Source organism: Varanus komodoensis, unplaced genomic scaffold, assembly GCF_004798865.1.
Source record: "Varanus komodoensis strain SLA01 unplaced genomic scaffold, ASM479886v1 scaffold97, whole genome shotgun sequence".
NCBI lineage: Eukaryota > Metazoa > Chordata > Lepidosauria > Squamata > Varanidae > Varanus > Varanus komodoensis.
Genome location: NW_025336668.1, coordinates 1,375,265 through 1,387,426, shown reverse-complemented (window position 1 = coordinate 1,387,426; position 12,162 = coordinate 1,375,265). Strand labels below are relative to the sequence as shown.

The 12,162-nt window shown below is 47.6% G+C and overlaps 1 protein-coding gene across 1 annotated transcript in view; it reads left to right on the top strand.

The window, feature by feature from the left end:
- The window catches only part of TFAP2D (transcription factor AP-2 delta), a 48,167-nt gene that overhangs the window by 1,656 nt on the left and 34,349 nt on the right, over nt 1-12,162 (top strand). The window contains exon 3 of the mRNA XM_044419000.1: nt 3,220-3,280. Coding sequence (XP_044274935.1) covers nt 3,220-3,280 — 61 coding nt within the window. The remainder of the gene's footprint in view (nt 1-3,219; nt 3,281-12,162) is intronic.

Below are 12,162 nucleotides of genomic sequence, written 5' to 3'. Positions count from 1 at the left end.
CCCGCCCGCCTGGGGCCCGGCCGCCCGCGGGCCCGCCAGGGGGGACGGGCGCCTCGGGGCCTTCGCGGGGGGCGCACGCCGGGCGGGAGGGCCTCTGCCCGGGCCGCCCGCTTCCCCGGGGCCGCCCGCCCGCTCGCTCGCCTCGGCGACGGGGAGACGGAGCCAGGGCGCCCGCGGGAGCTGCCCGGGGGCTGCGGGGACGGGGCGCGGCAGCACGGCGGCGCGGGAGAGGGTGCCACGGGCGCGACCCCGGTGAGGTAGCGGAGAGCCACCAGAAAGAAGCGGCGGAGTTCGTGTGCGTGCGCGCGCGCGCGCGCCCGTGTGCATGTGTGTGTGCGCGGGAGAGGCTCCATCCGCGTATCCAGCCAATTGCCCGCTTACTCTCTGGGTGCGTGTCTTACACTTCTACTCTCGCCCTCGCTCCCTCCGAGGCGCGCACGGCTCTGTGCCTGTCGTCACAAACACACAAGGTCTCCCCGTTCCGTAAAAGTCGCGCACTAGTTAGTTACCAAGCCGTCGACATCAACGGAAGGTGCCTTTCCACGGAGCTTTATTAGTTTCGCACTTGACTAGGTAACACGAAATGCTGCCGAGCAGATTTGGAAGGGTGTAATTTATCCTGGTTCATCTGAGGAAGTGTATGGGGAATCTTCGTTAGTTTTCTTGTTTTGCTTTCCTTGCCACAAAATGCTGCGTTCAGTTTTTTATCATTATTTGAAATTGTGAGCCTTCTTTTCATGGGGGAATATCTTTTCCTTGTCTTAGACCACAGGCTGTGTGCGTGTGCTCACTAAATGGAAGGCCTCTCTCACACACCCATTATGGCATCTACACAAGAATAAAATAATTTTGGCCCAGCAAAGAACAACTCCGTAAAACCTGACTTTCCGCATTGAAATTCACTCCATAATTTTCTACGCTTCTGTTCCCCCACTCTTCCACTTGCAACAAGGGCTCCCCTTATGTTCCTCCCCACCGCTCCTTCTCCCAAATCTGCCATTCATTATTTAGCTTCACTAAGACCTATTTACTCCCCCTTTTTATAACCACGTCTGCTGCTGATTTTTTTTAGCTGTACAATTTTTTTCTATGCCTAACACAAAGCCTTGTATTTTTTTTTTCAAAAGGAGGGATTAGAGACGTTTGCAAGGCACCACACAATGCCTAAATCCCGTGCAAAAAAGCACCATAGTTTATCCAATTTTCGACTTAGTGCCATTCAACTGGTCACTTGTGCAATGTCATCCGACCAAGCAATGTGTTTCCCCGTCCAACGTGCCTTTTCCCTTTTCCCCACCAAGCGCTGCATGGAAGGGTCTTCTTTGGGAGTCATTTCAAAGAAAACACAGTCCATTCTGTCCTCAATTTAAAGAGAGGCGAGAATGTAACGGTCACTCTCTTGTCTTACAGTTTTATGCTTTGAAGGGAATGTCTAAAAATACCAAGAAAGCCACACAGACAACACTCTTCTATGCTTTTTCAGTTGTTCATGATGCATAATGTTCATTACAATCATTAGACGCACGCACACACTGTTCTCTTTTGATTGCATGTCATCATTGTCTTTCTTTCAACTACAAATGGGGAGGTTTCGAAAGTGAGAGGCGGTTGGGAGAACCCTTCTCAGTGAATCTGTGTGGATTTGTGTGGCTCTGCCTTGAAAGGTTGCACACTTTGCTTCTAGGTTTCATGCAGGTTGGCTGGTTTTTGAGCTAGTGTCAAGATAGATGGTTGATCAGAGAGGGTGGACATGCAGGTCCGACAGAGGGACTCCTAGCTGGTCTTTCAGCCTTTTGCCTTTCCCTTTTCATCTCTCCCCCACCCCCCACTTTCTGCATCAACATATGCCTCATTTCTAATGCAACAAATGTAAATATACTTTCCCCTGCTCAGAATGTTAAGTGAAAGTCCAATAGTTGGAAGGCTGTTTAAGTCAGCCGAACAGATGCAAGGAGTCTTGGAGCCGGAGTGGGCATCTTTGAGGCTCCTAAAAAGATTTTCCATGGACAACAAAGGAAACTGTCACACCTTTTCCCATCACTGCTTTAATTTATGCTCAGTCGCCCAGTTTTTGTCCATATTGATTTCATAATCACTTTAAGGCAGAACACTTAAACTCAAAAGAGGCCTTGAAAGGGTGGGGGGGGGTGGATTTCTAGGCCAGCGTCAATATGGCAAAAGCAGAGGAGGACTGTAAAGATTGTTTTTTGTAAAGTGGGCTCCCCCCTCCAGCCTGTTATTCACCGACTCTTTCTCCGCATGTACTTAACTCTTCACGGGCTGTTGAGTAGGTTAACACCCTTAAAGGCCTCTTTCATGTCATTTGTTTGTAAAGGAAAATGCATCCTTTAACGCATTTCCACTGGACAAAAGGAGTTAGAACTCGCCTTGGAAGGAATACACACACACACATCTATGCAGAAAGAATTAAAAACTCACTTTGGAAAGAAAGTTCTTCTTGCCTGGTGTATACCTAAAGCAAGGAGATGAGGCAGTGCTTCCCTCCTGAAGAGGGTCAAGGCCCTGTGGATAAGAGGACGCGGAGGGATCATTGCATGTAGCTGCTGTGCTGAGCGTCCCAGGCAAGGGAAGAGCGACATTTCAGTCACTGTCATGGTTCTCTGGGCAGATAAGGCCAGAACTATCCCATGGACAGACACCCTTGGCTGTGTCCCCGTTAGGCACACTTTCCAAAACCGCGAGACCAACCTCAGTCTCTAGTCTGGCTACCAAGCTGTCATTCTACTTTTCTTTCTTCAGCTACAAACTGGTCCTAATACTGTGGCGCATGGGCCCTGCATATACTGAACTTGCTAGAAATAGTGTCGCAAGGGATACGCCACAGAAATGTTATCATTCGCATCTCAGATTATCAGTCCTTCATCACCACTGAAATTTCCCTTGTTTAGAAACTTTTGCCTGCCCATACTAACTCCTCTTCCTCTTTGTCTGCCTTCCAATCAGTCATTCAGACAAAAGATCGTAATATCTGAGAACGGCAAAGGAGTGCTCGTTTTGGGATGGAGCTGCGGTTCAGGGCTAAGGTTCTGAAAATACAGACGTCACACACTTTTTAGCAATTTTGTTGGAAAGGTATTCTTTGAGTGGAAATCTCTGTGTAGTCCTCAGGCAAAACATATACTATTAGATTCATCACACATGTATTTTATCCCTGTATGGCTCTTTACCTCTGATTTAATTTTATTCTCTTTATTCAAGGGATCAGTGGAGGCCCAGTGTGGGCTAGTATTGAATGGCCAAGGTGGAGTGATAAGGAGAGGTAAGAAAGCTGTAAAAGCTGTGCGTGTGTGTGTGTTTCCTCTTATCCTAACACTAGATAAGTGTCTCACCCACCAGTCTTATGCGTTTTATTGTGGGGTACCAAGTAGGTCTCATATTCATATAATAAGAGTTCTTGCTATCTTTGGGATTAGTGCAATTCCCCCTTCCCCGCTGGAATATGGTGAGGGATCTCAGAAATCTATGGGGAAAGAGAAGTGTTTTAAATGCTTTCTGAAGGGTCTAAAGGTGGCTTTTATTAAGTGAGAAATAACTGTGTTTAGTGGAATGCTTAGAAAACAAAAAAAATCCCTTTTTACTACTTGTGATGATCATGTGGTACTAAATTCATTTTAAGTGTTTTGTAAACTGCTCAACTACATTTACAGCTGCAACTATTTATAGAGAAAAGGTAAAGGGTTTCAGTGACAATATCTGAGAGTTTTGAAACAGAATTGTAACATTAAAAATAAAGTCTGAAAGCTCCTCTTTGACCTCACTTTTCATCCATCCATAATCCTCATTTCCAATCTTAAATGCATTAAGGAAATCCTAGGGAGGGGCCAGTTTATTTAATTATGTGAAGCAGAACTCTTTAGAGTGACATGCCAGGTCTGAGGTTAGTCCCAAGCGTTGGTTTGCCAGTCAGGCGATAATGCAGGAGTGTAAAATGTCAGAGAACAGAACTTTATTCGGAGTTTACATCTAGTGATGAGCTTTATAGGGGTGGAAGACATATTTCATTCTCAGAACTGAGAACAAATGTAGCTTTTCCCTATATACCACTGTCACTATCACTGGTATCAGACAGTCTTTTATAAATTTGGTGAACTGTGAGCTAGAATTTGTGCTTGGTTTATACTTAGTGCAAATTAAGGTTCAATAGTAAGGGATAATTGTGGGTGCACCTTTCTATTTGTTTGCTTTTAATAATGCCTTTAATAGCATTAAATTGTTATTTTCACTCAGCAGGTTGACCAGTAGTCTCATAACTAGATGTTATTAAAAACAAAACAAAACCATCCAATACCACTTCGGACTAAATTCAGTTGAAGCTAATGGGGCTGTCTCCAGCTGAGTAAAGTAAAGAGGATTTAATTTGAAGTAGCTGGAAGTAAACATGTGCTTAGCCTCAGAGATCTTCCTAGCCCATTTGGCCCATGTGTATACTTCAAACTTGAGTATAATTTACTCTTCATTTTTTTCTGCCGGTTTAACTGCATTCATTTAGATTGGTTACATTTCATGCAACATTATAAGAGGAACGTTTATTTTAGACTCTGTATTTCTGTATATTACAGAAATAATCGATACATGACAAATAATTTAAAATATAAACTGAAACCGATCACAAGAGACTAGAGGTCCTTCGGAAGTCAGAGTATTTGCTCTGGTGCTGAACGGACAGCTCCTCACAGACAAGTTTTCTCGGGCAGCAAGAAAGCTCTCCACTGAGAGCTCGGGGTAGCTTTACTTACCCAGTTGTCAGCCTAGGGAAGTATAAGCTGAGGCTTTTATAGCCTTAGAGAGCAATCCTTCTTGGAAGTCGGGATCATGGGAAGCTATGGGGCTTACTTCTGTAAAGAAACGGATTGTCTTTTACCTCCGCGACCAGACGCGGGCCAGTGGAACTGTCTACTGTTACCTCAATTATAAATTCAAAATTCTCCACTTCGATGGATTCCTCCTTGCCATTTATACACGACCCTATCAGTTGTGCATTGCCTTTCATGTGTGGTATTTTTGTGTGCTTAAACGCTGCAGTAAGGTAAGCATGGACTGCATATAAGGGGAGGGAGAAGTGAAAAACTGAGGAAAATGGGTCCGGAGCTGCTGAAGGCAGGCTGGAAAAGGAAGGAGGGCCTTCCTTTGGAATAAGCCACATGGAATATGCCAACAAAATCGTGTGCCTTCTGGTTCAAGCAACTCCCTGTTCCTCACAACCACGGGGAGGGATTTTGCGTTCGGTTCCTCGGAATTTGGTTGATATTAATGATAAGCGGGTGCTTTCGTCTTTGGGCTGGATCATTACAGAAGAGAAAGGGAAAGACTGAATTCCCATCAATTGGGGTGCCGTGTCTGCACTGCTTGACTGGACTCTAATCTGCCATCTGAAGGAGATTTTCTTATCGAGCCCTTCTTATCGAGTTGATGCATCTTCTGCAGACGCTTTCCTGGTAAGGAGCTTCCAATTACCTGAGCGACTGATTGTAGTTCAGGAAGACGGCTCCCCCCTCCCTCCCGCCCGCCGCCCGCCGCCCGCCGCCCACCCCACCCTCTCCGTTTTTCAAAAGGTGATCGAGTTATTCAAGGATTTAAAGATGGATAGTAAAAGAAATCCAGCATGAAAACGGGAGGTTGTTTCTCAACTAATCTTAAGAGCTGAATGGCTCTGGCACCCTGAGCCATTCATCTCTTGCTGAATGAGGGGGATATATCAAAGACAACCCCATATGTCTCAAAGGTATACTCAAAATACATAATAAATATTTTGTCTGACTTTTTAAAAGAGGAGTCTTCAGAACACCACAAGCACTATGGAAACTTCCCCATAAACCAGCCAGGGCTTTCCCCCCTTTGTTACTAACCCTGCATCAGTGTAAATGTATTAAGCTGGGTTTCTCTAACATTTTAAATATCTCCTGCCATTAATTGAGGGCAAGGGGGCTGCTTGGTCGAGGAAGGACGGAAGGAGGGGAAGAAATTCGCTTCCAGGGACGCATGCAAGAGAGAGAAGTGGAAGGGATTTTGATTGGTGAGGAGAGAGAAGGGAAGATGGAGAAAAACAGAACTCCACGAAGACACACCAGACTTCAACTCCAGCGCTGAGCAATGAAGACGGAGGGGACGAGGAAAGAAGGAAGGGAACTTCGCTCCAGAAACAAATCAGAAGAGAGGAGATACAGAAACTGGCGAGAGCGAAAAACGAACCTATGTGTGCAAACTGAACAGGGACCTGGCAGTCAGGAAGGAAGTGGAACCCAGGCCGGGAAACGCCGCTCTGCTTCCAGGGGGCCGTCCAGGCCCTCGGCTCGGGCGACCCGGATCGCCCCATTGTTCTCGGAAGACAGACGAGCGGCGCTCCCTCTCCCAGGGCGGGCGGGCGGGCGAGCGCCTCCTCTCCCCAGGAGGCAGCCTCTGGGCCGGCGCAGCAGAGAAGCCGCCCGGCGCCCGATCCCCTGAGTGCCGGGCACGGATGGCCCCTTCTTTGTGTGCGCTGGGCGGGCGGGACGGCAGGGCCTCGGCGAGGGCGAGCTAATTACCAGCCAGCGCCAATATTTGCCCCCGGTTCGGTGGCCGCGCTCCCAGCGCTATCACTTCCAGTTAATGGTGTGCAGGATTTCGCCCGGAGCTCCGCTCCTCGCACCATCACAACCAATAATCTTTACTTTACCTACTGCGAGCGTATCGATAGCTTCTCTGGCCGCAGGCGCCTGCTTTGATATGCTAATCTTTCGGAGGACCCATATTCTGCAGAGATCATATTAATGTTGTACATGCAGACTAATGCAGCTTTACCTTACAAGCTGAATATTCAGATGGGCCGTTTCAAAAGAAATCACCGGGAAGATACGAATTTTCTATTTACAGGAGGCGCCTGCGATGTTTAACCATGGGGGTGGGGAAGCCAAAGAGGCGACTGCTCTCTGGCTCTCAAGGCCCCTTCCTCAGTTTTCCCATCCAACATGATCTCCGTCCTCTTCCTCTTCCTGCACTAACTGGTTTCCCATTTTAGCAGTTCCTCTCTCATGATCAATCGGTAACCTACTTGATTACGTGCCTGTTTTATTGGCTTCTTATGTATGACCCTGCCTTGGAACGGGCCATCGACGGGGCTAGACTGACAGCATTCCTATGAAATATTGTTGGAGTCGGAAGGAAGGAAGGAAGGAAGGAAGGAAGGAAGGAAGGAAGGAAGGAAGGATACAATGACACTTGGCCCTCCTGTGTCGTTTTACGAAATGGAAAACTCCACCAAAAAAGAGCAAAAGAGGGGAAGGGAAGGGCGGGGGGAGCCCAGCTCTTGTTTCGCTTTGTGATCATCCATCTTTCTCTGCCCCAGGCTAATTTCAGAAGCTTAAATACTGCTATCGCCTCTGGGCCATGAAGAGAAAAAGGGGGCCCGGGCTATCGGCAATCTCTCTTTCTCGATTGCCCTTGGCAACGTAAAATACAAACTACTTTGAATCAAAACATTTTTGGGGAATTAATATGATCTGAACTCTTCCCGTTTTAAGAGATCTTGAGTTTGTCAAATCGCTTAGAGGTGACTGACATGAGAAGGCTGAGGCATTAATGCCGAGCTAGGAACATTGTCAGATCTTATTTGATTAAAAAAAATTAAAAAATAAAAATAAAAAGAGGCTTTTAAAAGCCTGAGCATCAGTCACCAAAAACCAGCCTATCCAATAAGGCGCGGCGATGGACGCCCCCCTTTTCTGCCTTGTGCCTTTTATGTGTTTACTTTAGGCGCTGCCTATCACTTGCAATCCAGGGTTTGATCGGGGGTCTTTGATCTGCAATTTTAATTGCGGCACTTAATGATGAAACTGCAGCCTAATGACTCATGCATGTGGTGAACGGTGGGGGTGAGAGGAAAGAGTTTTTACGGACGGGTTGAGCTGAGGCTTCCGGGACGAGGGATAGCCAAGACCAAACATTTTAACTTTTATTTTTTGAAAGGAAAAAATAAGATCTGTTTTGCATATATAGCACACTCTGACAAAATATACTGCAACACACATGTCGTGTTAGAAAATACTCTGTTAATACTGGATGTATTGAACGGGGAATTAGGAAAAGGGACCAGATGGGGCAGCAATGAACTTGGTCCCGTTTGTTTTAACTGTAAACGTTTAAACAGAAGGTTAAAATCTAAAGGGATTTTGTTAGTATTTTGGCAGAATATTCTCAGTATGAGAGTATGGAAAAACGAGAGAGAGCAAAATTTGGATGGGACAGGATAAGATGGGATGGATGGCATCAGACCATCTTCCCCAACTCGGTGCCCTCCAGATGTTTTGGCCCACAACTCCAGCATTCCTGACCATTGACCATGATGGCTGGGGCTGATGGGAGCAGAAAGCCCAAATATCTGAAAAGAACCAAGTTGAGGAAGGCTGGGATAAACTAAGTTTAATAATTTAAATAAGCGTGTGTAGAATAGAATACAATCCCTGCTAAAATGAACAGTCTTTGACTGGCTGGTGGGAGTTTGGCCCACCGAGCTCAGTGGAGCTGGCTTCAGTTCCAAGGAAATAAGGAGCAGTTCAGATTTCAAATCTAACTAGCTTCAGCTGCAGAATAATGCGCCTAACTCTCCAGCTGTGATTGGTGACTTTAAAACGCTTCACCTTGGCTGGATCTTGGCATTTTTCTGAAGCGCTCGTAACACATCGCCTAGTTTGCTCCAGCAACGTTGACAACGAACCCACAAGGTAGGCCACTGTTGACGGGCCCGTCCGCAAGCGGGGCAGCGCGCTCGAGCCCTTGGCGCACGCGTGAGCCCCGCTGCAACGCGCGTGTGCCCGCCCGCCCGCCCGCACACACACTCGCGCCCGAGCCGGCCCACTTCCTCGCGAGCCAGGCGTACGGCGTGGACCTCGGCACCGCCTCAGCGCCCGGCTCGGCTTCCGCGCCATTGCCTTTGTTCCGTTATTTCGATTAAACCGAGAGTTGCTTCTCTCGCGCTTGGTACTTCTCCAGAGCGGCCGCCCTTTTCGTACCCATATTAGACCAGAAGTGGGCTACAGCGCATCAGAGACGCATCCACGTAATTTCGTTATGTGAATAGATCGAAACGAACGATCTTCTCTGTTTCCAGCGCTGCCTGTGCCAACTGGTCCGATTATGGTATTCCCTATTCAGGTCCCTCTGCTGAACGCATGTCCAGGAGGCGAAGTAGAAGCGCGCGGTACGGTCAGAGGAGATTCGCTTCGGCCTCCCAGTCTCCTCTCTGCCTTTCCTCCCGCCAGCTCCAGTTAGGCCTCCCCCTCTCCAGGGGTCCCGCTTCTCTCTCCATCTCCAGATCCACGCAAGAAATCGATCCATACAGTTCTGCCTCCTCCCTTTAAAGCCCTCCGAAATGAAGCCCCCAGTGCCCGGCGGGACTTCTTCCTGAGTCAGTCATAACGCGCGTCTCCAGCATCCAAAGAGCACAATTACGAACGTGCGAATGGCACGGAAAATCCAGGCGGGAGGCGGCGCGCATAACCACCGATTGGGCCGGCGCCTCGTCCTCTGGCGCTTGCGGCAGCCGTTGTCGGGCCCTCTCCCCGCGCAGACTGTCTCTGCCAGCCCTTTCCTTCCATTCGCCTCCCCACTCTTCCGCTCTTATCTGCTCAAATCTTGATAATCCTATAATACGCATAATTTGTCCTTAATGTATTGTCATTAACGCTGCTGTCTCTCTCGCGCTCTTTTTCCAGGAAGCAATTTGAGTCCCATTAAACAGGCCTAATGCGCTTATTTAATTAATAGCTCCCACCGAGCTGATTCAGAGTGGAGCCACAAGAGCAAGGGGGTTGACCGGGCGCGGCAGGGCAAGGCTGGGGCGGGAAGCTGCCCGGGAACGCGCGCGCAGGACGCCGCAAGACGCGCGCCCACAAGGGGAGCGGCTGCATCCCGCGCTAGGCGCTGCTGCGGGGCTACCGCGGCGGCGGAGAAGGGGCGCTTGCGCTGGCTTGGCTTGGCTTGGCTTGGCCTGGCCTAGTTTAGCTTGGCTTGGCGGAAAGATTAGTGGGAGTCGAGTCGTGTCTCAACAGTTGTCTGTGCTTCGGCACGGTGCTCACGCGAGGCTGGCAAGGCCAGGCCCTGGCGCCGGAGAGGGAGCAATTCAGCCCCGCCCCGCCCGCCCCGCCCTTCCGAGCTGGCGTTGCCGAGTGCAGTCTTTGTGTGGCAGTAAATTCGACCGATACCTACTGGCCCAGCAGGGCGAAAGGACTCGGACCCGTCCTGTTCCTCTGATTTCGATGCTATTGTTATTTACGCAGACAGAAGTTCCTCCGTGTTGAGGGGTGCGCACCCCAAGTCAGTGCAGCCTTCTTGACCGAACTTTCTGATGAACCCGAACTCTCCAAGTGTGTTCCACCAACATGTCTCCCAGCGGGGTGTAAGTCAGTCTCGTCCCACTATTTGAGCATAATAAGGTGGCCGGGTGGATTGTTCTGTTCATCTGGCCGGATAAGAAAGTGAAGCGAAAGGGGTTCGGGCTGCAGTCCCAAACAGAATGACCACAAGTCAGTTACACCACACACGCGAACGTGGGAATATCTAGAGAAAGCTGCCCTTGCTAAAGCCCGCTGAAATCAATGGAACTGAAGTACAAAGAAAAAAAATTCTGCAGCACAATCCCACCCACGTTTTCTCCTAAATAAATCCTGGTTAGGTCAGTAAGACTGTTCCCTGCCCCTAAATATGGATAGGTTTTCCAACCCCCTTGACCCGCATAAGGCTTAAAGAGCAGCTACCTTGCCCTAGACTATGTCCCTTATGTAGAATTAAGGGCCTTGGAAATGAATGGGATTTCATGGGTTTAAGACAGAGATGTTGGGCAGTACCAAGAAACAATGCAATTGAGATTATTTCCATCAGGAGCTGAGACAGTAAATTTTAAAACTGATAGAAAACCATTTTGGTCCCGTTGAAACAAGTAAGATTTACTTCCATGTTGATGCATACTGAAACTTGAAGGAAGGGATTTCTGCACTGATATTCGGACCCGAGGCATGGTGGAGTGGAATGTATGGAGATGCTTCAGACAAACTGCTTTATTCATGTTACACTGCAAGAAAGCGTGCTTTGGAAAGTAGGCTCATGGTGAGGAGATGTGGACAGTCATTCATTTGGAAATAAATAAATATATTCCAAAATTCTCCTCCTCCAAATTTTCTCCAAGATCTAGGTGTCCAAACTTTCAGCCATAAATCTATGGTGAAACAGGTCTTAGGAATCTTCCATGGTTACCAATCTTCAATTTGTAGGGTACAATTGAAGGTTCAATTGAATCTTCCAATCTTCAATCTGTAGGGTACCATGCACTCATACTTTGCATCAACTTTCCATTCCTTCATGTTTTTGCTTGCTCTATCTCACCAGTGCAAATGTGTGTTGTTAAAATACAGTGAAAGATAAACTTGATGGGGTTATATTGTATCAGGATTCTTTTTTTAATTATCATTCATGCACATAAGGAACTTTGTGTATGTGTGTGTGTGTGTGCATGCACCAGTGAAGCCTTGCACAAAAATAACCTCCGTGAAGTCATAGAACAATCATAGCAAGATCATTCTTTGCAGTATCCTATCTTTTTCCATCCTGGAAAACAGCAGAGGAAAAGTCAAGCAAATGAGCTGAAGGAACTGTATGCAGGTGTAAAATTATGTTGCTCCAATTCCAAAACTAGTTTTAGAAATTCTATAGTTAAATTGGGATTGTGGAAGTTTGGAGCACAAAGTAAACACACAGGAGAATGAAGAGTTGGAATGGAAGAAACAGGACCTACCCACCATAAATGTTTAAACAACTTGAGAAGTCTCTGTTTATTTACATAGCGTTTGAACTGTGGAGGAGACTGGCAGATGTTTATCCTGAAATTAACAGCATGCATACACATTGAGCAAAATTGTACCTTCCTTTTCCCCTTTCAGCATCCAGCCCTGCTCTATCCAACCACAAGATACCATTGCAGATCCATAAAAATTTAGAAAGCTGCCTTAGACTAGGACAGACAGTTTGTCCATCTAACTCAGAATTGCCTATTCCAGCTGTCCCCAGAACTGGTGGCCTCTGTGGCCAGTCCAGTTGGAGATGATGGGAGCTGTAGATCAGCACATCTGGGGAAACTGTTGGGAGATGCTAACTAGTGCTGGCATTTCTATTGGA